This window comes from Nanorana parkeri, unplaced genomic scaffold (assembly GCF_000935625.1).
Source record: "Nanorana parkeri isolate BGI_ZX_2015 unplaced genomic scaffold, ASM93562v1 scaffold519, whole genome shotgun sequence".
Taxonomy (NCBI): domain Eukaryota; kingdom Metazoa; phylum Chordata; class Amphibia; order Anura; family Dicroglossidae; genus Nanorana; species Nanorana parkeri.
This window is the reverse complement of record NW_017306787.1, coordinates 341201-368923: the sequence shown is the minus strand read 5'-3', so window position 1 is coordinate 368923 and position 27723 is coordinate 341201. Positions and strand designations below refer to the sequence as shown.

At 41.8% G+C, this 27723-nt stretch overlaps 1 protein-coding gene across 1 annotated transcript; it reads left to right on the top strand.

The window, feature by feature from the left end:
* Positions 1–27723, top strand: WDR76 (WD repeat domain 76). Its single transcript, XM_018561359.1, has 13 exons — positions 1–138; positions 1835–2075; positions 4526–4615; positions 7084–7139; positions 8848–8959; positions 9792–9899; positions 10736–10773; positions 11184–11337; positions 15273–15431; positions 17697–17914; positions 20545–20697; positions 24479–24532; positions 27418–27723. The coding sequence occupies exons 1-13, from the start codon at positions 26–28 to the stop codon at positions 27680–27682; spliced, it is 1761 nt and encodes a 586-aa protein (XP_018416861.1). The 5' UTR covers positions 1–25; the 3' UTR covers positions 27683–27723.

Genomic DNA, 27723 nt, shown 5'->3' with positions numbered 1-27723 from the left:
GCACAAATCTGACTTGCCTGCAGAGATGAGCAGTGGGAATAAGCGCCTTGCTGTTAATCTTGTACGCTTGGGGGAAGAATCTGGAAATTTGGAGGAAAAACCCTTTAAAGATAAATCTAACCATGTGAATGACATAGATAAGGTAATACCTCCTCATCTGAAGGCTTACTAATTTACTCAGTGGCTTGGACAAGATTGCCTTTCTTTACCATAACCCAAAAATGTGTGGTCACGAGTGCCACTCATTATTACTGAAATATGTCTTGCAACAACAAGCATAAAAGTGAAACAAGTACACAAATTCACTTAATATAACAGTAAAATATGCCACTCTGTGTAAAAAACACACCAACACAAAGTACAAGGACTGCTATATAGTACATACATATAAGTGCTGCCGTGAGTTATCACAATGTGAACACATGCCACGACTTGCAGTAATAATACTTCAACGTGAAAATTATGCTTTTTAATAATCCAAACTGTGTAATGATTAGGGATGCACCGATACTAGTCCCGGTGCTGATGCCGAGCTATTTGGGCGAGTGTAATGACTCGCTGCCCGGCTTCATGCTCCCTCGTCAAGTCCTGACGAGGGAGCATGGAGTCGGCTCCATGCTTTCTCGTCACCTAGTGAGGAGAAGCATGGGGACGGCTTCCCTGCTAATCAGGAAGCCAGGTGGCGAGTCATTACACGCCATCTGGCTTCCTTAATGGTACTTTCGGTTAAAAAAAATATCGGTACTCTATACCGAAATACCGGTATCTGTGCATCCCTAATAATAATTTTGTGATTACTTTTGATTGGTGTGTGTGCGCACGCACGCTACTGATCACTGCAGTTGTGGCATGTGTTCACATTGTTATAACTCACGGCAGCACTTCTATGTTTGCACTTTGAGTAGATGAGTACTACTCCGCAGATACTACTCACTCTTACCATGTCATAGGAAATGTATGGGGCTGCGAACCTCTCTTGAAAATGTTAGTTCCCTGACTGTCATGGCTATTTCTTAATCTCTGACCCGGAATAAATATAGAGATTAAGGATGTGTGGAAGGCTTGGTGTGAACCAAGTTCGCCGGAGTTCATGCAAAACTAACTGACAGCCCCTTCCTCCTGGCCCAATTATTGGTGGCAGGGCATTCCCCACCCCTTTGTGATGTGTAGCTGTGGGGTGGGGAATGTCCTGGCTGCAACTGATTGGGGGGTGTCAGTCACAGTTTTGTACGGGTTGGGGATAACTCTGGGTTTGCACCATGCCCCTGCACACCTATAATAGTGATGAGGCATACTGACACTCATTCACTTCATGCATTTATTGGGTTCATGGCTTCAAACAGTATTGGAACCAGAAACAGCCAGGCAACTAGTGTTTTGAAAAGAGGACCAGCAGATGCAATTTGAAATGGGGATTCCATTAGTATTTGTGTTCATTGTTTTTTTGTGTGTGAAACTTAGGTCTCGTTCACACTACCGCGCATATATACACGTGTATTGTACCATATGGAGCATATGCAAATAAATGGCTCCATACACATAGCTGCGTATGGAGCCGTATATTTGCATAGCGTAATAATGCGCAAAAACAGAATGGAACCGAGATGCGCCCGGGCAGCGTATTTTACACGCATACATGTGTTTGCGCGAGTATACGCACGTACTCTCGTACATTTCTATTACGAATGATGCATTCTGGGATTGCATATACGCACATACGCGTGTATATGCGCAAATGTAGACGTATATACGCAATATACAATTTTGCTCTTGCGTTGTGTGTGAATGAGGCCTTACACTTTCCTGTTGTTTGAAACCATCTCTTTTTTTTATCCCAACAGAAAAGCAGGTCCAGTGTCTCTGTTACCAGTACACGGAGCAGTTCAACTAAAATAACTTCAGGGAGAAGTCTAAGGAAGAAGAATCTTCAGTCAGACCCCCTGGAGGAGGAAACAGAGTTATCCTTGAAGACGGACTTCACAGCAAATCTCAGAGCCAACTTGAATGTTAACCCTAAAGTTGTAGAAGAGGAACAATCCACAGAGGAGTCTGATAGTGAGGAACAGTCAGATGAGGTAATGTCTCCTGCAATACTTTTATTGTAGAGGTGATGTATATTGGGAGCTTGTTTGAGTTGAGCTGCATTACCAGTTGCCAGTCTTCAAAAATAAAATAAAAAACCTCCTGTCTAATGGAATAGATATACTGTATATGGTTATTCATAATCTGTTAACATTGTTAAAGGCTTAGTCCACCACCAGAAAAATAGTAAATGCCGCAGCATTGATCTAATCTAATACATTCAAGTACCCTAACTTTTAACAAAAATGTATCTTATTTGTGTATCAATCAGCTGTAGATCCTCAAATCATCTCTGAATTGGTGCTGACACTGTCCTTCCTTCTGGAGGGGGGCTACTTTTGTTCCCCATGGTCCCTGTGTGTGTTGTAAAGTAGTCACCGCTCCAAGCTCGCTTATTTTTTAAGATTTAACTCCTGAGTTTAGTGTCACTCTCTTGTCTATGGGATACCTAACATGTAATACATGCTAGTAAAGTGGCCTCAGGACTAATAGGTAGGAGGAATGTCCTCTCTTTGCCTCCCTTACCTGGCTTAACTGAAATGTAAATGTTGAAGTGTAAGCATGTACAAATGTAAGGCAAATACTTCAAAAATGAACTAATGTGACTCACTGAAAATACAACGTACTTCAAAAGCTTTTTAAGAAAGAAGGGTGCCTGCCAAGATTAAGCCTTTGTTGCTGTATACTTGTGACTTTAGCTCTGTCTTTCCATATGGCCTTAGTGACCTCGGATCCTTTGTGCTTCAATTTTTAACCTCTTATGGTCTACCATCCTAATCTTTGTCTGTCCTGCATCAATCTCATCTTAAAGTACACTTTGCTGACTTATATTGTAAAGCGCTGCGCAAACTGTTGGCGCTATATAAATACTATGTAATAATTATAATACTCATGCTCTGTGTCGGTCTAATCCTGCTTCATCCTTCACACCTTCTGTTCACCGTCCTATGTACCTTCCTGCTCACCTTGCTGATGTGCAGCTTTTGCCAGTAATCAGGCAGACGTGCAGGAATTGGTTTTTAAACTTCCTTATACAGTTTGGGTGTCTGATAGAAGATGAGGACTGCGGGGCTACCCCCTCCCACAGACCTATCACTAGCTCCTGGGCTAGCCACACATATAATACACAGCTGTTATACAAACTCTTCCTGCAGCAGGATTGAGATTGTTGTTGTGTCCAAAGGTGGGATTCAGCTCACTGCATATGAATCTGCTCTCCCTATCATGATTACAGTAAACCTACCTCCACAGTGATGGGGAAAATGTAGCTTGCTTGTGAGTTGGCAGATTGATGTGCTCTAGGCTTTGGAACTTGGTTGTGTGCCCCAGCAGAGGATGTGGCATGTCTCAGTTTGAGAATAGCTTTTTTGAGAGAAGGACGTGGCCCGCTATTTCTCATCTCTGTTAAAATGGCAGTTTCCTGGGTAATCCAGTGGCCTAATGCTTTGAGTTACTGCTCCAAAACTAGTATGACCTTGAAGAGTTCTGGCTTCATTTGCTGCATACTTATTACTGGTCATTTTTACACACAGTATTTTCTGGAGGTCAGCAAGGGCATCCAACATTAGATTCAGGTACAAGTGTATGTATAGCTGAAGCTTTTTAGTTTTGCATAGAGTAGGGAAGGGTTTTTTTGCTGTCCAAGAGATTCAGCAGGAAGTAAGTGGGGAGGGAATTCTTAGACGGCAGTCACTGGAACAAGTGTCTCCATTGGAATATTTACCCTTACCTCTTGTTCTGGGGACAACCCTAACATTTTGGATTTCTCCTCTCTCTGTTTTAGGTGAGATTGCAGGCTCTGGTGCGTTAATCGCGTGGGACCGTGTGATTTAACACACTGTACTAGTTTGAATGGGCCCTCCAAAAAAACTGACACAATCTCACACTCGGACATTCTCACACACACATATACACTTTTAAGATTCACCCAGTCTCCATACCTTCCAAGAACTGGAGTGGATCCTGAGCCTGGAGTCCAGTGTGGGCTGCTGTGCTGTGACAGAGCTCCATCCACATGCGCATTGCTTGTACAGCTCCCTTGTGCTCCCTGTAGAGGTGTCGGGAGGCAGAATGTGACGTCACCTAGTCTAGGCACCTCTACAGGACACACAAGGGAGCTGTAAGCAATGCACATATGGATGGAGCTCCCTCGCAGCCATACCCCCAGCGCACCCCACCTCAAGCTGACACTTGGCGCCGGGCAGCTTATTTTCAATAGCTGCTCGGCGCGAGAAGTGACGGTGCTGTGCTAGGGGGAGACTGAGGAGTCTCTCACCTAGTGCAGTAGAAGGCACGTGACGACCCACTGAACATGGGGTTGCAACCCATCCGTTGAGAACCATGGGTTTAGACTAGTGTTCACATTCTAGTACCCATGTCAACTGGGCTACGTGTGTGTGTGTTATTGCTACATTGTTTCAAAATGTCATTGTTTGTTTTTCAGGAGCACATGGAACTCTCTGCATACGAGCGTGAAAGACTGAAAAATATAAAGGCGAATGCAAAGTTTCTAAAATCCATAAAACTGCTCGAGGTAATTATGTTTTGAATATGAACTATCTACATTGTAAGGATTTAACAAACGTTATTGCCAGTTCTTTCTTTTTTCTGTTCTGGTGCTATTAATATAAGGTAAAAATATTTTTGTTACAACTCTTTAAAAGCATCTCCCTAAAAATGAATCTCCTGTTGTGAGGAGCAGTGAACCCATCATATGAATAGGGGATGACATTTCTGGGGATGTTCTAAACACAAACGCTGTCCAGTATGTGCAACATTTTTGTAGCAACTGCAAAGTGAAACACATTTCTAACCAGTTGACATCCGCGGTGTTAAACCCCCTTCCCATCCAGGCCATTTTTCAGTATTCAGCGCTGCAGTACATTGACTGACATTTATTCCGTCATGCAACGCTGTACTCAAATGAATTTTATACCCTTTTTTGGGGACAGATAGAGCTTTCTTTTTGGTGGTATTTATTCACCACTGGGGGTTTTATTTTTTACTATATTATGGAAAAATTACCGAAATTAAAAAAAAAAAACAGTTTCCCCTATATTAAATGATAAAACACTTATTATTACCCAATTTTGTGGTAAAATATAAAAGACGGGGTCACATCGGGTAAAAAGACACCAAACATGTCAAGCCTTAAAATTGCGTGCGCGCGCGAAACCTCAAGAAACGATAATACCCAAAATTGGCCATAAGCGACGCTTTAAAAGCTGTTACCGCTCATCAGTTTAGTGTTATCAGTGATTGATGGCCCTAAAATGATTGCTCTCACTGCGACGTTCGCGGCGATATGTAACATGTGTAGCGCAATTGTAATTTTTGCGCGCTGGGGCACCGGACGCGTATTTACGTTTATAGGCGCGTAAACGTGGGGGTGGGGGAGTTAAACATTTTGGGGGGTTTTTTTCCCCTTTTTTTATATGTGGCTTTTATTTTATTTTATTTTTTTATGTGTTACTTTTCTTTTTTTTTATTTATATTTTTTTTTTTGCACTTATTGTTATTGCTATTATATAGGGGGATAACAACCCCCTATATAATAGCAAAGGCACACTGACAGGTCCTCTTTATGGAGATATTAGGGGTCTCTAGGACCCCTAATATCACCTATGGACCCCAAAAGAAGCTGATAAAGCAGAGATCTGCTTTATCAGCTTCTTCTCTCTCCAGATGACTGACAGGTGAATGCGGAAGTGATGTAATACACATCACTTCTGCATTCACAGCCCGGAGGGAGACAGCAAGGAGCTGATCTCTCTCCCTCCCTCTTCCTCCTGACGCCCTCCAAGTCGGTCCCGGGCCGCAGATGGGGCAGCGGATCCCGGGATTGCAGGTGAGGTGTCGGGTTTGGGCAAAAAACCGGCTGGGGGGGTGGGGCGAAAAACGAGCACATATAGACGATCGGCGGGCTATGGAGCCGCCGATCGTCTATATGTTTAACACCCGGTAACGGGTGTTTGCATTGGTCGGGTCTTTTCTGCCCGTGCGTGCCCGCTAGGGGGCGCGCGCGAGCAGAAACAAAATGCCGTCTGGCGCCGGCAACCCGCCAATGCAGCAGTGCCGTCCGTCCGTTTTTTTACAACGGGCGGACGGCAAGCGGTTAATAAACAATATAGTGAATGAAAAAATGGCTGGTGTAGAAATCATGTGTTGTGTTTTGTTTTTTTAAATTTAACTATAAATATTGTCTGTTTTTCCTGGCATGCACAGATTTTATGCTTTGCCCAGTCTTCACAGTTACATATGACTATGTAATCTTTTTGCTGCCACTAATAATTATGATGCTATATTCCTTTCATAAATGGAACCTGAAGTGTTAGCCCTCGTTCACACCTGAACGTTTTGTAGCGCGTTTACGCTCGACGAACGCTCTACAAAACGCTCAAAAATATAAATCCCATTGTATTCAATGGTCTCGTTCCCACCTTGGCGTATTTCCGCCCATCCCTAACGCGCTACAAAACGGCCCACGCCTGAAAAGGTAAAGGTACTACTTTGGGCCGTTTTGTTGCGCGTTTCCATTGGGATACAGTCAAGTAGCCTTCGGAAGCGCGCGACGGTCGCGCAACTTTTTTACCGCGAAAAGCGGTAAAAAAGCACGACGGTCGCGCATATGCAATACGCCTAGGTGTGAACGAGACCTTAGTATGCTCGCTGATTCATTCTATTCACCCCAGAAGTCCATTGGACTGGTATCCCTATTTGCGTTTTACTAAATTACATCCCACGTGTCGTTCTGTTACTCTGGTCTAGAAAATTTATTTTATTTTTATTTTTTGTCTCCTTTATTCTCTCTCTTGTTTTAACTCTAATATCCCTAGAACCAGGGGTTGCTAATATTTCTCAGTATAAGCCAATTTTATTAAAGTGTCCCCAATGAGTTCTACAGATAAAGATCGGTCTTTGTTTAGATTTTTGTAAAAAAAAAAAAGGTCAAGTTTAATTCCAACATTTCTCTTTCTTTTCCTTTTTTTTCTTTTTTGTTAGTCTGCAGTAAGCCTTCATCCACCCAAGAAAAAGAATCAGAGCCGTATTGTCAAAAGGTAATATTTTCATACATAGAAGTTACTGTATATCCAGCGGGTTGGACGAAACTGTAGTTAGAGTATTGTATATGGTTTGATATTTATTTTTTTTCACTCCATAAAGAATAAATGTTTAAACATTTTCTGTGCCTTACACTTTTATTGCCATTGAATATATCCGTGTCAATGGCCGGCTTAGCTATCTAATTACTACAGAACAGTTAGAACTGATTCACACCATCACTTTGTACATGTGCTAAAATGTGTTTTCACAGCAACTCAACAGTGACAAATAAGTTTCCCATAAAATCTATAAAGCTCCTCGCGTTAATATGTTCAGTTGTGGCAAAGTGTCATTTTTGTTCCAGTTTTTAAAAAAATGCAGATTGTTCTATTATTTATTATTGTAAACGCACTAAAGACACAATATGCATTTTAATATGTGAGCGCTCAGTCACATATCCGTGATTTCACATGTTTGCAGGGAAGACATTGAAAAAATAGCAAAAAAGCAGTAAAACTGTGCCTGCTATTGCACTTTTAAATGGCCAATAGCAGGCTGCCTATTGCACCAGCACACTACCTGCTGCCATCTGCAGAATCTTGCCAGTGGCAGCTGTCATTCCCGGGCTGAAGCTATTCAAGCGCCATGTGCTTATAATACAATTATAAAAAAAAAATAATAATGTTTCGGCCTGACAAATTCTGCTGCGGGAGGTGCATTGCAGTGCCAATCATTTCAATGGCACCCCAAATGTGCCTCCCTCACCCACAGTGTGATCACCCCAGACTGGAACGCACGGTACTGCAATGCCATGCATTCCAGTGCGGTGCGATTGCAAAAAATTGTGCATGCAGTTTTATTCTGAGGTAAACTTTATGTTTGTAACACTCCATTTGTGTACTTTATTTTAAATTCATTACGATATTTATTTTTTTATCCGATTAATCGAAAATATAATCGGCCAATTGATCAATTATGACAATAATCATTAGTTGCAGCCCTAGCTATGCGTAAAATTAACAGATAATTCTTGGCGTAGTGTTATCTAGCTTGAGTATATCAATTTACTTGGCAGATTATTATATCTCATGGTGACCCCGATACACTCTCCAGATGATGATGGCTATGAAGGTGTTGCATTCTTAATGATTTTAATGTATTTAATTTGGATGAGAGCTTTTGCTCCTTTATTGCCCAATCATAGGCTGGAGTTAGGAGGGAGACCTAGATGCATTGCTTAGCTTCACAAGAGGAAAGTCAGCTCACAAACCTGGCTCTGTTGTCTGGCAGGACTGTGTAAACCTCAGTACTGGATGGACAGAGATACAAATCAGCTGAAACATAAAACTGTTCTCATATATGTAATTCAACTGTGTATTTAGATGTTTGGCTGGTGTCCAGCTTTAAATGGTAGAGTATTCTTAGGGTAGAGCAGGAGAACCCTCCCCCAACTTCCTCTGTCATGGCAGTTTTGCCTGGAGGAGATTTTCAAATGATAGAAGTTTGGAAAAATGATCGAGCTAGATTTAGGTAAACCATTGATTACAAAGATGCTTTATAGAGGAAAAAACTTTCTTTAAATGAATGGTTTTTATTATTGTGTGTGTGTGCGCGCTCTGTAACAAAAAATCACTCTTGTGCAATTTATTTCATAAGTATAACAGTTGTGTCTGCACTTTATGGACGTATTGTTATTGCCTGCTGGTTTGTTTTTGTTTTTAGAGAGAAGCCTCAGAACACAGGGAATACAGTTGTTCGCCGTTCCATGAGGCTGCAGAACGTAGCTCCTTCTCAAGTTAAAATAGAAGAGCAAACTCCAACCGTGGAAGAGGATGTAAGTGGGAGAACCATTGTGGCAATTAGCATGTCTGCAGTTAGATAAAAAACAAGAACAGTTCATATACTGCGAACATTTCTAGTATTGGATTGAGTAAGGAAGGGTTAAAGCCCGTCTGTGGTTTTTTTTTGTCAGGGAGATTTCTGTTCACTTCCTGTCCTGAATTCTCAACATGCAGTGAAAATAAATCTCTTCAAACTGAGAAGAATTTCCCTCTTAGATAGTTGTCACAAGAACAGTTGTCCCCATTGCAAGAGTTCTCCTCACCTCTTGTTCTGGAGACAATTATTTTGAGTGCTGTCAGTTATTTATGTTTTTTATTTGTATGAGCAGTGACATTTTCAGGTCAAGCTTTCAGGGGTCTTCCACCCCTTTCTCGGTCCACACTGTACTGTTACACACAATTAAAAAAGGAAGTATCCTGGACAGAACTTAACTGCGTTTATACAAATACACTAATACGGCTAAATTCACCTTTTAGGCATCTAAAATTTTGAATTTCTCTTCACTGTGTCTTAATGGCAATGGTCACTGGGACAAATTGGGTGAATCTACAGGTCCTATCAGGGACACAAATAATAAAAACCTGACGGGTTCTAACTCCCCGTTTGGTTATATAAATAAAGGTGTGGTGTGTATTTTTGTGCACCTCTGGATCAGAATGAGCTCAGATACCCATTTGGTCCATCTGATTTGACTGTGACTTTTATCATTGGATGAGGCACTCTGTGTCTAGTAAAATGCTGGTGTATGGTAATGTTTTATATTCCTGACATTCTACATCTTTCGTCTTGTATGTTCTTAAAGTCCCGTGTTTTTGTTCTGTAAGGTGCGGCGTATAAAACCTCCGGGTCCCATTGAAATGATTCCTATAAACCAACAGGATGACGATAAAGAAATGGACCATTTCCTGACAATGTGGACTTCCATTAGCCAGGTCTGTTATTGTTGTGACATTTGATGGTGTTTTTACTGATCTTCTTAAATAAAGTGTTGTGGGTTTTTTTTTTTTTTTTTACTTTAACCACTTGGAGACCGCGGTGTTAAACCCCCCTTCCTGTCCATTTTTCAGTATTGAGCACTGTGCTACTTTGACATTTATTCAGTCATACAACACCGTACTAAAAATAATTTTATATAATTTTTTGGGACAGATCGAGGTTGTGTTGGAATTTAATCACCACAGGGGTTTTTATTTTTTTACTATATAAAAACAATTTGCGAAAATTTTTAAAGTGTATGCAAACCCACACTCTAAAATGTAATTTAATTCTTTACATGTTGATTTTGTTACAAAGATAATTTTGAATATTTCCTTTACCAAAACAATACCGGGCAATTTTACCATGAAGAGCCTTGTCTAGGTCTTTTCTGTTTTGGGGGTGGCAATGCTCTTTCCTTCTGCTGCCCTACTGCATTGTCTCTTCATGGAAATTATCTGCAGTAGTGCTAATGCTTGTGTTCAACCATTGTCACTATCGTGAATCCCATCTGCAGAAATGCCATACAGCCCTTGCTGAAGTGATTACATGTAGACTGGAACTGCACACAGAGGCAGCAGGAGGTCAGAGGCTCTTTGATGCAAAAAGATGAAAAGAAGGTGAAAACAGTTTGTTTGTAAAAGAAAAAACATGGCAGTTCTTTGACACATAGGGGGATGAACAAAGAGTAGTGCAGGCTTTTATGCTTTCCAGACTGAAAAATGCAGAAAATGCAATTCCCTTTGTTAATTATGAGCAATCTAAACCATTTCTTATGCCATGTCTGTGCCAGCATGGAGAGCTGAAGCTGCTTGCTCTGGCTCTGCCCAGGTAATGTGTTCACTGCACGGGTAGAGAAAGGCATGTGGGTTGTCTGCTAGGTTACTGGCAGACCGTTCACATCCCATACTCCTGGTCCAATCTTGTGGGGATCTACAGCTGTTCTCTATATAGAAAACTGCTGTTCTCCCTTTGTTATACAGGCGCAGTACCCACAACAGTTTATTTTTCATTTAGTAATAGAAAATGGTGCAGCTGGCGCAGATAGACCCAAAACAGGTCCATCTCCTTTTTTTTATGTGATGCTTGTCACTCTCGCAAGTTTCCTGTGCCTTTATAAGTGAGCAGGAAGGTTTGTTTATTCCATCCAGAGTGCTTGAGCACACTAAATGTCCTTTATTGAGGTTTACATCTACTTTTAAGTTCCTTTCACACATGTGATGCTTTCTGTTCGTTGTCAGCTATGAAAACAGTCTGAAAAAAATGACACTGAGAACAGAGGATGTTGCGAAAGTTGTCTTTGGTCGAATATTGTCTGTAGCCATCCATCCCTCTGAAAGCCGGACACTTGTGGCATCTGGAGATAAATATGGTAACATTGGACTCTGGAATTTGGTAAGTGATGGGCTCTTATTTTTTATCTGGCAGTGACATGTTGTGGGGTTTTTTTTCACAAGTAGCTATATAGCTCCATCAATTTACACTTTACATACTATTCATTCACATCAGTTTACTTGTAAAGAAACGGTCAGTTAACCACTTGCTGTCCTGGTCATTATCTTACTATTTGCGCACACATGATAAAATATACATTTTTGGCTAGAAAACAGCTTCAAACCCCAAACAATGATATATGTTCTGAAAGCAGGGGCCCTGTCGATTAAAAAAATGCTAGTTGCAATTTTTTATGTCGCAAGGTTTTTGCGCAAATGTTTATCAAACCAGTATTTTTAGGAAAAAATCAACTAAATTAAAATTTTGTGCATAGAAACTATATTATATTATAACAATATTATACCCAATTATTTGGTAAAATATGAAATACGGGGTCATGTCGGGTATATAGATACCAAACATGTCAAGCCTTAAAATTTGCGTTCGCCTGAGAAGCCGCAAAAAAAGTCAATACCCAAATGTTTAGTGCTAACAGTGATTGATGGCCCTAGAATTGTTGCTCTCACTCCAACGTTCGCGGCGATATGTAACGTGTATCGCAATTGTCATTTTCGCACATAGGCGCACCGACGCGTGTTTGCGTGTGTATGTGCGTGCACATGGGGGGCGGGGGACTTGAAAAAATATTTTTTGCATTTTTTTTCTTTTTCTTTTGTTACTTTCATTTTTATACTTTTTAAACACTTTATTTATTTTACACTAATTCTATTGCTATTATATAGGGGGCTAGCAAGCACCCTATGTGATAGCAGATGGGGTGTGACAGGTCCTCTTTATGGAGACATCAGGGGTCTTTCAGACCCCTAATGTCACCTAGGGACCCCAAAGAAGCTGAGGAAGCACAGATCTGCTACCCCAGCTTCATCTCCTGGCTCTATTGGCGGCTGTACAGACGCCGGATCGCTTGTACATTAACAGCAATCGCCTTCTGTTAAAAGCGATACCAAGAACACGGCTGTTGCAGCAGCCGTGTTCTTGTTTTAACCACTAACGGGCCGCTGTCTATAGACGTATTGCGGCCCGGAAGTGGTTAATTTGCACTTTGCTATGCAGATATTCATAGTGTTGTGTGGTATAAAAAGAGCAGTACTTTTTATAGTATTTCCTTGTTTGTTTCTCTGCTAAATTTTATACACAGATAAGATCCCTTGTTGCGCTTATTTGTTGACTGCAGTATTGCTGTAATATAGCTCTGCTTTTAGAGCCCTTCCATATGGGCAGTCCGATCAGGTCCGCCTGTCAGTTTTTAAGGCGGACTTGATTGGTAGCCCAGTGTTAGTCTATGAGCAGCCTGATCTAAATGGACATGCGTCTGTTTACAAATGATTTACCTCTGACTCCGGCTAGGTCCAGAAAACCAAATGGAACAGAGGTCCATTTTGGTGGGCCTGATTGTGGCAGATCCAGAGGTAGTCTGATGTAAATGGACACATCTCCATTTACATCAGACTCCCCATACACCAATATGGGTCCAGTAATTTTCGTTTTTTTCCTTCATCGTAAGATGGAGGAAAAAACTATACGTACACAGATGTCACAACGGTGACCTCTGCTCCAATTGGCAGGGGATCCGAGCACGGGTCCCCTGCTGATCAGAACTCATGGTGCCTGTGTGAAAGGGGCCTCAGTGTTAAAGTGACATTAAAGTAAAAAAAGATGTTTCCCTCGCCCCAATGTTAATGTCAGCACTTACCTTAAATGAGGTTTCTTCATGACTGAGCTTGTTTTTAGTTTCTGTTCGTAAATGACTGACACACTTTTGACATTTTTGCTGTGTGATTCTTCCACGTCAGTAATATACTTTCTTACAAAGTGCACCCACACATATTATATATTGTTTTTTAGAGGACAGATAGGGTTACACATTTATATCACATATGTGTGTCTAACGCCTCACTTAGGAGAAATAAAATTAAAAAACACACTTTTTCCCCAGTTTTGATTTCTAGTATTTTTTACAAAACCAGCACAGCTAAAAAAAAATGCAATAAATAGATTTATTTATTTGTCCTTTATTTTTTTACACTTTTTTTTTTCTTTACACTTTTCACTATTTTTTTAAAACTTTTAAAATTTGTATTTATTTAATTATCTCAAGCTGTCATTGTGAATTAATCTCACTATTACTGCTTGATAAATTAATACATTTTTGGTTATTATTAGGCTGTTTCAAACTTCAGAACAGCCAATAATAAGTTAGTGACACTGATCCTGCAGCAGTTCAGGATTCAGCTGTCGCTTCTGAACGTTCCAACAACGATTAGAAAACTGAAACATTCTTCTTTCAGGAATAGATACATTATGTGTCTATTCCTGAAAGTGAAAGAAAAAAAAAAAGCCAGTATACGATCTGAGAGAGATATCTCCTAGATCTATAGGAGCTGTCAGAATGCCGGCGTGTTTGCCCGCTCTGCTTTGACTCTCAGACACCCGATATTAAGGTATCGGGTGTCTGAAAAAGGTTAAACCTTTCATTAATGAATGCCTCTATACTGAGGCATCCATTAATGAATGGTAACCGCTGATTCTCAGCGGTTACCAGCCCTCTAATGCAGCAAATGACTCGTCACGTACAGTGTACGTGACGAGTCATTTGGTCCCTTTGTGGCGGGACGTACAGTGTACGTCTCCCGTCACGAAGGGGTTAATCCGATCTACTTCTTCTTTCCTGATGTTTTCATCTGTCCAGCGCTGCGGCGAGTGTCCGATCCAGCGCTGACTTCTCTGGGCTTGCAGGCACTTCTGATCCCGCGGTGTCTGCATGCGGGTGCACGCGTCCATAGACCTACCTTGCGTCTCTGCTCGTCTCCTGGCCGAAAATCCGAACTGCGCATGCGCCCGCCCCAAAATGCTTATGCTTTGTGGCTGCCAGAGCAGTTTCGAATTCTCGGTCGGGAGCGGTTTGAATGGTCAAACCGTAAGTTTAAACCGCTGTTAAAACATTTTTTGTTTTACTTTTTGCATATATCTACTGCTTGCTAAAAGTAGATATATGCAAAAAAAACGGAGGGTTTAGAACCACTTTAAGGGAAAGTGTAGAAAATGGTCGTATTGGCTACAATAGTAGCAGTTATAGGGCAAAACAAAAAAACACCTATGCACTACGTCTCTGCAGTCCCTGTCGATCTGCTAGAAATGCACTGGGCTCTTAACTGCCAATTATGAGCTGACCGCACACAGCATATTATGGACTTGTGACAGCCCTGACCAATTTCATTTGCACAACTACTCAAGCATTCTTCTCCAAATCATTTGGCTTGATTTGTAGTCCTAAGATGAAAAAGGTTAATGGTCTCTTTGAGATGCTGCAGGCAGAGGATACAGGACAGTTCTGAATTTCTGGCAAGATCATGTTTTTGTTTGTACTTCTAAAACATTGAGATCTCTGATGTTGGGTGATTAACTACCCAGTGCCCAGTATCTGGTGGTATTGGTTCCCTCTATAAATTGATATCACATCAATTCCCTCTATACTTGATATCTCAGCCCTTATTAACTAGTATAGGTGTAATATGCATGTAATGTGATACATCGATCTAATATGCAATAATGTTTTGAAATCGTGTACTCCAACTGTCTATGACCTACTAAGGTTTCCTTACTGACACGGCCAAAAGTACAATGCTTGTCCTCCTAGAAAGAGACAGTAGATTATTTTTAACTTGCTCTCCCAGAAATTTGACAAGGTTTGTAATACTGCATGGCCAGATCTACAGAAGCAGCACACAAAAACTCCAGTCACTCTAGTGGGAAGATTTGTATAGCTATACATATTTTATATCGGGCTGGCTGTAGCCCTGACTTTGTACAAGTGTGGTCAGAACTTACAGATCAGTTGTTTAGCATCAATGTTCATCTTCCTCTTTGCTTTCTAGGAAGACAATTCAGCTGAAAAGGAGATTTATATCTTTGAACTCCATTCACGGCATGTCAGCAGCCTGTCGTTTTGTCCATGGAGTCCTGCACATTTGCTGTCACTCAGCTATGATGGCACAGTGCGCTGCGGAGATGTCACTCGCTCGGTCTTCGATGAGGTCAGGGTTTTTTCTTTTTAATATTTTAAAGCCTTGCATATCTGTACATACAATGCTACATTGTAATATACTTATTTCTTAGCACAGTGTTACTTTAAACATGTGCTAAGGAAGTATACAGACTATTTGTTGACCTCCAATTCTGAGTATAATCATTTCCTTCTGAGTCACAGACCCTGAAAATCTATGTACATTATGAGCTTTGCAAAATTTTTTTTTAGGTTGAGTGACTCAAAGTAGTGATGGCAAAGATGACCAGTCTTTTTTTCTTAGACCAGATTTAATTTCTTCTTAACCATAATAGCCATATACACATTGGTTTGTTCTGTATATCATCCAAAATTATTGTTACTTTACCCAGTAGCTGCATACATGTGTGCTTCCTACTGCCTTACATATTGTTACTGATGATAATGTTTCAATATTCTTCCATTTTAATTAATGTCTGCCTCCATATTAAATACACTATATTGTCAAAAGTATTGGGACACCCCTCCAAATCATTGGATTCAGGTGTTAAGTGAAATTTCCTTGCTACTAAATATTCCACGGTCAACTGTTAGTGGTGTTATAACAAAGTGGAAGCAACTGGGAACAACAACTACTTAGCCACGAAGTGGTAGACCACATAAAATGACAGCGGGGCCAGCGCATGCTGAAGTGCACAGAAGTCGCCAACTGTTTGCTGGGTCAATAGCTACAGACCTCCAACCTCCATGTGGCCTTCAGATTGGCACAACAACAGTGCATAGAGAGTTTCATTAAAAATGGGTTTCCATGGCTGAGCAGCTGCATCCAAGTCTTACATCACCAAGTACAATGCAAAGTGTCGGATGCAGTGGTGTAAAGCACGCCGCCACTGGACTCTAGAGAAGTGGAGACGTGTTCTCTGGAGTGACGAATCACGCTTCTCTGTCTGGCAATCCGATGGATGTGTCTGGGTTTGGCGATTGCCAGGAGAACGGTACTTGCCTGACTGCATTGTGCCAAGTGTAAAGTTTGGTGGAGGGGGTGTTATGGTGTGAGGTTGTTTTTCAGGGGTTGGGCTTGGCCCCTTAGTTCCAGTGAAGTGAACTCTTAAGGCATCAGCATACCAAGACATTTTGGACAATTTCATGCTCCCAACTTTGTGGGAACAGTTTGGGGATGGCCCCTTCCTGTTCCAACATGACTGCGCACCAGTGCACAAAGCAAGGTCCATAAAGACATGGATGAGAGAGTTTGGAGTAGAGGAACTTGACTGGCCTGCACAGAGTCCTGACCTCAACCCCATAGAACACCTTTGGGATGAATTAGAGCGGAGACTGCGAGCCCGGGCTTCTCGTCCAACATCAGTACCTGACCTCACAAATGTACTTCTGGAAGAATGGTCAAACATTCCCATAGACACACTCCTAAACCTTGTGGACGCCTTCCCAGAAGAGTTGAAGCTGTTATAGCTGCAAAGGGTGAGCCAACTCAATATTGAACCCTATGGAACCAATACTTGAACCAATACTTTTGGCAATATAGTGTATGTTCTATCAGGTCAGCTCCAGGAAAAGGAGTCACTCCAGGAGTAAAAAAAACAAATCCAAGCTGTAGTCCTAAAAGACATTGCAGCAATGTTTAAAGGGATCTTGTAGCTAAAAAGAAAATCAAACCGAAAGCTTCTGTAAAAGAAAATGGTCGTGCTGATCTGGTCCAGTGCTCATTCTTGGAATGTTTACTCTACTGCACCACAAAGCCACTCTAAGAATCTTCACATCAGAGACACTTCCAGGTGGTATCAGATGCCTGTGGTCCCCACAGAGCACACTGTTGGTGGAAATGGGTCCAAGATTCTGCATTTTGGGTTCACTGTCCTGTTTAAATGGTTTATGTACCTTTTTGGAGCCCAAATGCAATCACAACCTTGGCGCATTGATCATGTTTTTATTGCAGTCTCTGTCCTCATTGTCCTGTCCCAGTGATCAGAGGAAGTTATGGGAGATAACAGTAAAACCTGACAGATTTTAATTCTTGCTGTTTATCGCTTATCATCAAGAGGTTGTGCTTGCTTTTTTCTTAGTAAGTGAGGGGGATCTCCACCATGAGGACAAAGGTAGAAGTAAACACCTGCCCGTGGTATTAAACCTTCCCCGTGTTATCCAAAATAAAGGTTTTTAGCTGGAGTTAGGATTTAAACCTGTTCGTTATGGAGTAATCATGTAAACTTTTCTTGATCAGGGACTTGGCTGTTTTCTGGTACAGGAGTAATGTAAGGTTCATCATATTTCTCTACAGATTTATCGTGATGAGGAAGAAAACTTCTCTTCGTTCGATTTCTATTCAGCTGATGGTTCTGTCCTGATAGTCAGTCACTGGGATTCTAAGCTATCACTGGTGGATCGCAGGACCCCTGGAACGAGCTATGAAGTGCGAGCACCTTTAGATTTATCAAGCCCCCGCTCTGTTAGTGTGCATCCATTGCAGAGAGATGTGTGCGTTGTAGCAGGAGCTGGGTAAGTGTTGGACCACACATTAATAGATGAAGAAATTGGCTTATCAATGCACTGCTCCTCTCCATAGGAAATGTTGTTATGATCTAGTCTTTAAAATACTTCAGATCATACACTTCTTCTGTGGCATGAGGATGTTCTGCAGCCACCATGAGAAAAGGGGCATGGTACCTCCTAGAAGTGGTTTAGTTTTTTTTAATGCATGTCCCAAATCACAGGGATGTTTGATATTTCAGATGTGCAGATAAGTATAGAATCTGTCCACCGACCCGGAGCAAACAGAGCTACATGTAAAATAAAAAAGGGACACTTTATTTTATTACACTGAGAGGCTGTAGTGAAAGATGTAATGTGAAAAAACCTAATATATATATATAAGTTATCCTTTTATTTTATGTCTAGGCTTTTTATGAGCTGAAACATGTATTTGCCTTGGCAAAATCTGTACATTGAAAGCCAATTTGTTATTAGTAAGGGGAATTCATTGTAGCATAAAATGCAGGCTCCTGTGCACTGCTACCCATTGATTAGAGATGACAATCAGAGATTTGTATCAACATGAATAAGAGCTTGGTGAACCTTTTATACTGCTCAGATGAAACCTCAAACTGGCAAAAATTACTGGTAACGAGCAGTACAGAAGCAGCAGCCAAAGCAGAGTGATCACGTCTTGTTGAATATTCTCAGAGGAGTAAGAGCCCACTCAGGCGTATCCATTGTGTTACTGCCATTTATTTTCACTGGTACCCCGACACACTATGGCAACGCACCTCCATCACATGTGTTGCAGCGTACCACAGTGCATAGTATTGCACTACAGTGAGGTGTGGGGCTCTGTGTCATTAAAAAACATGGGGGGAGATCCTTTTGGGGGGGGGTGGGGGGGGGTGCATTGGCAGCCCATGCAAATGAATGGGCTGCCTTAATGCAATTCACATAAACACATGTTGGTTAATGTAACACAACAATCTGAATAGGCTCTGAGCAGTCTGCTTCCAACTGCTGTTGTTTTCACTGGAGCTCTGGGTCAAACATACATGTCCTGTGCTTGCATACATGTTTGTACAGTGATCTTTCATTTGCAAGATCATTTGGTCAGATTGTACGTGCAGGCCGACCCCCTTTGGATGTCTGCAACTACCTTAAAGAAGAACTCTAGGAAGTAAAAAATTTTTAAAAAACCCACACTGCAAAGGTTAACTGCTTATTTTGTGTCTAGATTTAAAAAAAAGTTAGAACACCTGAACCATGGAACTGGCTTGTTCTTAGACTGGTCTTTCCAGTCGCTCTCCCCCTCCTCTAAAGCGGTCCAAGGTCCCATAAATCATCATGTTCTATACACACATGAGGACACTGATGAGCATTCTAATGCTGCAGCGTAGGAGGAGAGAGGCTGGAGGGAGCATTGTGGCAGCTGGCCGGCGTGGAGCTTCAGGTTAATATAACTGTGTTATTTTGTAACCTGGTGGTAGCCCCCATGCAAGGGTTAATGCAAATTGTTCCTGGAGTTCTTTAAGGTGGGCATACATGTTTTGATACAATTGTTTAATAGAACTAGTCTTTGAATATAATGACTACAGCTATCTGTGGTGAAAGATATTTCAATACAGCTTTAGCAATAGAATGGGAAAAGTTACTTTTAGTAACACTCATTGTAATCTTTCAGATGAATCATTTTATGTATACAGCTGATCTCCTTCCAGCAGAGACCAATAAAGCTGACCACGTGCAAATATTTATCTGGCAGATTCCACAGTAAAAGTAATAAGTGAGATGTACCCGCACCTGTGTAGTGTAAACACTGGATATCATTTCAATGTACTATGTAGGTATATTCACTCTATATAGTCATTAGTACATTTTGATGGCCTGAAAGTGACACTAAACTCAGGAGTTCAATGTTTAAAATACATTCAATACCTTAACTATTAATAAAAATGTATCTTATTTGTGTATCACTCGGGTGTGGAGCCTCCAATCATCTCTGAATTGGTGCTGACACTGTCCTTCCTTCTGGAGGGTGGCTACTTTTGTTCCCCATGGTCCCTGTGTGTTGTAAAGTAGTCACCCCTCTAAGCTCACTCCTGTGGTGGACTACAATCTCAATACAAATTAATGTACAACTAAATGTGAGATTGTAGTCCATTACATGCACAAATAAACTACATTTGTGTTAATAGTGTCACCTGAAAGATCAAAACTAACTGTGGCCTAAGTCACTGGCCAGCTTTTCCATGCGGTATATGTAGGTGCCGGATTGAATTCACTAGGAACACTTGCAGCGTGGTGTTTAAAACTGGTTGTGTAAATGTGGATTTCTAGGGTTTCTGATACATGTCTGGAATACATGGAAACTGTTTGGCAGTAACCTGAGCAGAGTGCATGGTGTAGGAATAGTGCAAGAGCTATCAATACCTCCTGTGTAAGAGAAGCGTGCAGTGCAGTGTCAGCAGAGGGAACACATTTCTGTCCTGAAGTATTTGGAGATGTGCCCTGTCCAGCGATTCCATTCTGCTGCCATCAGGGACCGATGAAGTGCTCAGCCATACATTACATGACTTTCATCTTTTTCACCACTTAGCAGAATAATGAGCGTCCCTTTTTAATGTGTGTTTTCCGTTTTCTCCTTGCAGAGACGTATGTGTTTATGACATCAGACAACTCTCACATAGGAAGCCTCGCCCTGTGGTTTCCTTACCTGGGCACACAAGAATCGTGCAGTCTGCATACTTTTCCCCAGTCACAGGCAATCGTATCCTCACTACCTGCGCTGATGATCGCTTACGGTAATAAATGTTTGTAGAATTTATCATTTTATATGCAGTAAAAAATCAAACCGATGATATCAGTTTAACCACCGAAAATGATAAAACTGACCTGAAACCATTCGTTTCCTTTGAAGTCATTCATGCACAGAAGATCCTGCACTCTCCACAGGCTCTGAGTCATTCGCAAATGTGACACTCCCTATTAAATCTATTTATGAAATGGTGGAATGTTCAATAGTCCTGTAAAACGGCATACAGTGCATAACTTGACGCAAAAGCTCTGGATGATAGAACTCGCCCAGTTATCTGTTAAAACAATGATTGCCCGGAGTGTGGTCTGTTGTAGACCTGTGCACCGGCAAAACATTTGTTTAGTTTCCTTTTTCTATTCGGATTTTGCGTTCTTTCATTTTTCGGGATTCGGGTCCGAAAGTCAATTCTTTTTTTTCTTTTTAATGTCACTTTACTGCAATGAAAATTCGTACAGACTACCGCTAACGAATTTCGTCTGATTTTTTTGGGAAATTCGGAATTTGCTTTCTTCTTCAATTTGTTTTATTAGGTTTTCAAAGTGCAGTGTATACAAAAACTGTCTAGTAACAGTTGCACAACGGAATAACAATTCGCCTGAACATCAGGCGACATAGATAACAGTACATTGAACAGTCAGGGGGGGGATTGGGGGATGGGGAGAGGGAATCAAGGCAGTTGCTGCTGATGTCCAGTGTGGTATATTGTTTGCTTATGAAGGGAATGTTTTAGACATCGGAGGAAAGGCCCTTAAGGCGGGTCTGGAGTGCCCTAAGTGCTGCTAATTTCGGGCAAGGGTAACGAGCGAGGGGGCTGAGGAGGAGAGCAAAGGCAGTAGGGGGAGAAGAATAGAAAGAGGGTAGGTGGAGATGGGGGAGGCGGTGACTACCCCCCGGGCGCCATGGCGTAATGGGTATTCAGTGACTGAGGCTTCGAGTTACTGGGTCAAGGGTGAGTAAGAAAACGGAGGACCATGGGTCCCATATGGCATGGAATTTCCGGTTCGTGTCCATCAGTATGCTAGAGAGGTGTTCATTAACAAAAAATCCTAACACCCGTTGGTGGAATTCAGGATAAGGAATAGTTTGTTTTTTCTACGAGTGGGCTATGGTTTGTTTAGCTGCTAAGAAGAGGTAGTTAGCTAGTTGCCATTGTGGCCTTGTAAGTTGTGGGATTCTAACATGAAGTAAAGCCTGCCAAGGATCTTTTGGTATAGATATGTTGAAGATGGAATGGAGTAGTCTATACATTTTGGTCCAAAACCGCGCCAAGAAGGGGCAGGTCCACCAGATGTGCATAACATCGCCCACGGCTCGGAATTTGTTTTCATTCGTCATTTCTGTTATTCGAATACTTCCGAATAACGAAAATTCGTCCGAAAAAACGAATTTTAACAAAACGCACATGTCTAGGGCTGCAGCTAACGATTATTTTCATAATCGATTCGTTGGCCGATTATCAAGTTCGATTAATCGGTTAATCGGATAAAAAAAAAAGGCTCCAGTGATTGACGACTAGTTTGTGTTAAGATTGTAGTCCATCACGGGAGCAAGCTTGGCGCGGTGGAAGTAAAAAAAAAAAGTGTGGTGTGCAATATAGTACATTATACAGCGGCGCAGTGCAGAATACCAGCAGCTATAGAGGAATGTAGCAATACTACATATGTACTATTGCTGGGATTTGTAGTCCTCTGTAGCTGGCGTTATTCTGCATTGCGCTGTATATAATGTATTATTGCTGGGATTTGTAGTCCTCTGTAGCAGGTGGTATTCTCCATTGCGCTGTATAATGATTTATACTGCGCAATGCAGATTACCACTGACCAGTTATAGAGGAACAAATCCCAGCAAAAATACATTATATTTAGCAAAAAAGAACGGGGAAGGGAAGGTATATGCACAATATCTCTAATATAAATTAGATATAAATGGGGGTCCCCTAACTATTCAAAGTTATTTAGAAAAAGAAGTTTTCCCCAGGGAGAGGGGATCCCACCATTCTTTACAAAAACTACATACCAATTTAAATGGTGAAAAAGGTATAAATTATTTATTCATTAAAAATCCATATCTCTAAGACTCTACGTACACAAAAATCAGAAAAATACATTAATCAAACAATTAGATAAATATGTACACACAACAAACAGATAAATATATATACACGAAAATATATGACTGCAAACCGCCCATAAACTCATGAGTAGATGAGTGGGTTAATGAAAGAAATTTTCTTGACAATTAGGAGACATGCCGCTTAAAAAGCCAGATGTATTCGTATATTTTTGGTATAAAGACAAAAACAAGACGCTGTCCATAAGGTAAATTCCGATATATGCTGGGTTTCACGATAGTTGCCTTTGTATGAACTAAAGGACACAAAAAGTATCGGAGTTGTAGCCACGGAAAAAGCGTATCATGTGGACATGTGGACACAGCACCTCTGAGAATCGAGGGGGTGGGATGACACAGTGAATATGAGACGAGTGAGGGAGATCGCGTCGAGGAGTAGAGCTCCTCCATCTACGCTAAACTGTGTGGATGGAGGAATCTCCCGCTGGGCCAAGCTTCAGTATCTTGCCAGTCGGCCCCACTGGCTCTCAATACACCTGAACAATCTGATTGGTTGCAGGCATTGATCAGGTATTTTGGGAGCCAGCGGGGCCAACTAGCAAGATACTGGAGCTTGGCCCAGCGGGAGATTCCTCCATCCACACAGTTTAGCGTAGATGGAGGAATCTGTTGCACTTTTTCCATCTGACCATAGAAAGTCTGCAGATAATCTATAGGTGTATGGTCAGTTTTACACAGGCAGGTTCAGAAAGAAGGAGGCAATGTTGATCTAATCGGTAAATAGAACTTGGCTTCTGTTTTTCCAGGACGATTTATAAAAAGTAATTTGGATGCTTGCTCTCTGAGAAAGTGAAAATGAGAGGGTGGGGTGGTCATGGACTGTCCCCAGGAAAGAGGGTGAAATTGCGGATGAGTATGGGAATCAAGGACTAAACAGTGAATCAGCCATGCAAGAAATGGGCATGTAAAGGATAATTTTATCTCGCAAAGCATTGTCTTATCACAGCCTCAAATGGTTACCTTTCCTCAATAGATACTGCGTTGAAACTCTGTACAACCAGCCAGAAGTCAGTGTGTTATTTCAAGTGATGATAACCCATGGTGCGATTGTGAGATGACTTTTACAGTGATTTTATTATAACAACCTTTAACATTGACAATGTTATAATATCATTAGGAGGGGTACAATACAACTGTGCACAGAGCAGGCTAAATAAAGAGTGTGATGCAGTTTTGTGAAGTCAGACAATGGAAATCTATTTTGTAGGAGAGATGAGAGAACGGGATTAGAAAGTGTGAAAAGCATCTGTGAACAGATGGGCTTCAGGGGAGTGATTAGAAGCTAAAATGCTGCTGGATAGCCGAATAAAATAGGGAAGAGTGTCCCAATGGCCAAATATAACAAGAGGGAACTCCTATTACTGGGAATGAACGGTGGTTAAATCATTGTATGCTCAAGACTGAGAGCCCATCTGGAAAGATCACTCGTGTTGTCACAAGGCTTTCATTGGAAGATGACTTTTTTTTTTATTATTATTTGATATACACTGCAAAATCAATTTGCTGCACTTATTGCACATTTCCTTCAGCACAACAAAATGTATAACTTCAGATGAGGGTGTTTTTCAGGTTTTTTATTAAATACTTTTTATTTTTAATCATTGTTATTCTGTAGTGACCTTGATTTTATTTTGCAGAGTATTTGATAGCAGCAGCCTGGGCTCCACAGTTCCACTTCTCACTTCAATCAGGTAATATCTTCAAAGATACACAGAATCCACTTATCAGCTGAAATATTTTTGGATGGCCTAGAAAATGTACTTTTATATTGGCGGTTGTGTGCACAATAGGCCACTTAACCAAAGTAGCAAAAAAAAGTGAATCCTCTTTTTTTTACACATAATACTGCTTATATTCTTCTTGGCTTTCTTACACATCATGTTATTGTTTTGTTCCTTTTCTTTGCGGCTGGGCCTTTTTTAACCCAGAATGGAGCTCCTTCCCCTGCCACTCAATAAGCTGCGGCTGGAGAATTCCCTGACCTCAGCTCCACTTAAAGCAAAAGGGTGGGTTGCTGTGATGTCATTGACCTTAAATGGCTATATTTGGTCAATGACAGATCTAATATGGTCATGTGGCTGTGTAATGTTAGCACAAGCATCCCACCCCTTTGTTTATTTGCAGCAGCTGTGATGTCATTGACCTTAAATGGCCACATGGCTATATTTGGTCAATTACATACATGTAATATGGTCATGTGGCCATGTAATGTCAGCACAAGCATCCCACCCCCACCCCACTTTTTTTATCAGCAGCTGATTGGGTGGATGGCCCATGTCCCTTCTGAGTTTGGAGGAGCTCTGGTTCGGACCGTGTTTGTGTTGAACCTAAACTCATTCTTGGTGACAATTTGTAATCTGTTAGCTATGTATTAATGTTAACTTGTCATAAGAGAAATATAGAAGCTGCCATTGCTGGCCTGCTTCTGAAGATCCTAATTGCTTTCAACGCAATGCCTTCAGCACTTCAACCACTTGCTGTGCGGCCGTTGTAATTAAACGGCCGGACAGCGGCTTCTTGAGAGCGGGTGGGCGTTTTTAAACGTCCCATCCCGCTGGTGCCCGCCGCTAGGCGGCAGGCACGAGCGTGAATTAATCCTGCACTGTAAACAGCCAGCGATAGCTGTTTACATACAAGCGTTCGGGCGTCTGTAGAGACGCCCGATCGCTTGTAATAGGCGTGCGGGTGTGCGCCCCTCCGCCACAGCCGCTGCTGGCGATCCCGGGCTCCGCTGTGCCCAGTGCGAACCCGGGACCAACACAGCAGCTCTGTGGCCGGAGATCAAACAGAGCTCAGTACACGAGCTCCGTTTGATCTCCTCTTCTGAATGCAGGCAGTGATGTGTAGATGTGTATTACATCACTGCCTGCATTCAGTGTCACTCTCCGGTGCAGAAACCGGAGAGAAGCTGGTGAAGCAGATCTCTGCTTCATCAGCTTCTCTGGGGGTCCCTAGGTGACATTAGGGGTCTTAAAGACCCCTGATGTCTCCATAAAGAGGACCTGTCACTGAAAATTGGCTATCACAAAGGGGGCTTGTTAGTCCCCTGTGTGATGGCAATAAAGTTAAGTGGGGAAAAAAATGTTTAAAAGAATTAGTTACAAAAAAAATATATAAAAAAATTAAAAGTCATATATAAAGGCAATAAAAAAAATGTAAAAAACTGTTTTAAGTCCCCCGCCCCCCACATAAACATTCAAACATGCGTCGAGTGCGCCTAAGTGCGTGATGTTGCGTATCGCTGCGAACGTCGCAGTGAGAGCAATAAGTCAATCACTGATAACACTAAACTGATGAGCGGTAAAAGCTTTTAAAGCGTCGCCTATGGTCAATTTTGGGTTGGGTACGGTAGTTTTTGTGAGTACACGGACGCACGCAATTTTAAAGCTTAACATGTTTGGTGTCTATTTACCCGACGTGACCCCGACTTTTATATTTTGTCAAAAATTTGGGTAATAACTGTTTTATAACATAACGTAGGGAAAACAGTTTTTCCCCCAAAATTTTCGGTACTTTTTCCATTATACAGTAAAAAATAAAAACCCCCAGTGGTGATTAAATACCACCAAAAGAAAGCTCTATGTGTCCCCAAAAAATTGTATGAAATTAATTTCAGTACAGCGTTGTATGACGGAATAAATGTCAAAGTACCGCAGCGCTGAACACTGATAAATGGCCTGGACAGGAAGGTCAGCAAGTGGTTAAGCTCCTTAATTGGAACAATTATGCAGCAAGTAATGTTGGAACCCTAAAGGTGCCCATACACTGCACGATTATCGTACGATAATCGTATGCGATCGGTTTTTCGTACGATAATCGACCAGTGTGAACGGAGACGTGCGACCGTTTCTACTGTACGGTCGCACGTCTTCTGTCGAACCAGCATGTTCGAAAACCAGCCGGGAATCGTACGATTCTCGGCTGGTTAGAACGGTGCTCGGAAGATAAATGCTGAACGGGCCGGTGTGCGCACGCGCACACTGCCCGTTCAGCATTGCGGTCATCGGAAGCCCGCCCCTCAGGGGGGCGGGCTTGCGATGATCGAGAGTGCGATCTGCCTGTCCAAGATAGGCAGATCGTACGTTTTTTTAATCCCTTTACAACCATCGCAAGACTAAAGTCTTGCGATGGTTGTAGAGTGTATGGCCACCTTAAACCTGTGCTCGTCTTCTGAGACAACTCAGTTTTGAAGCCAGTTTGAGAAGCATGACAATCAGGCAACTGGCATTTTCATGAGAAATCCGTTCTATTTATTTTTCAGCCTGGCTGTTTTAGTATTTCCTGAGTCATTGATCTGGAGCCAGCAAGCAGTTGAGAAGTTCTGGCTTCATGCTGCATTCTTGTACTGGATCAGTGACCTGGAAGACGCATTTCCAGGATCCGTATGACTGCCAGACAACCAGTGCTTACAGGGGAAAATCAACGCCTGCAGCCTCCCCATCTTTCTTGGCAATTTCCTTTAAGGCTACCTATGTTATATGCTGGATGTTTCTCTCCTTCAGGATGCAGGCAGTCTATTATTGCCATTTATCTGCTGGGTAATCCTTTTACAGAATGTCATCTTTTTCCATTATAGGCATAATAACTTCACAGGCCGCTGGTTAAGCCGCTTCCAAGCAGTATGGGACCCTAAGCAAGAGGATTGTTTTGTGATCGGCAGCATGGAGAGACCTCGGCAGATTCAGGTTTTCCATGAGGACGGGAACCTCGTACATGTTTTGTGGGATGCTGAAAACCTGAACTCTGTGTGTTCCATCAATGCTATACACCCCACCAGAAATATAGTAGTGGGTGGGAACAGCAGTGGGAGGCTACATGTGTTCCGGAACAAATCTAGCTAATACAGAAAGCTCTTTGTTATCAGACTGAAAAGCGGTGATCC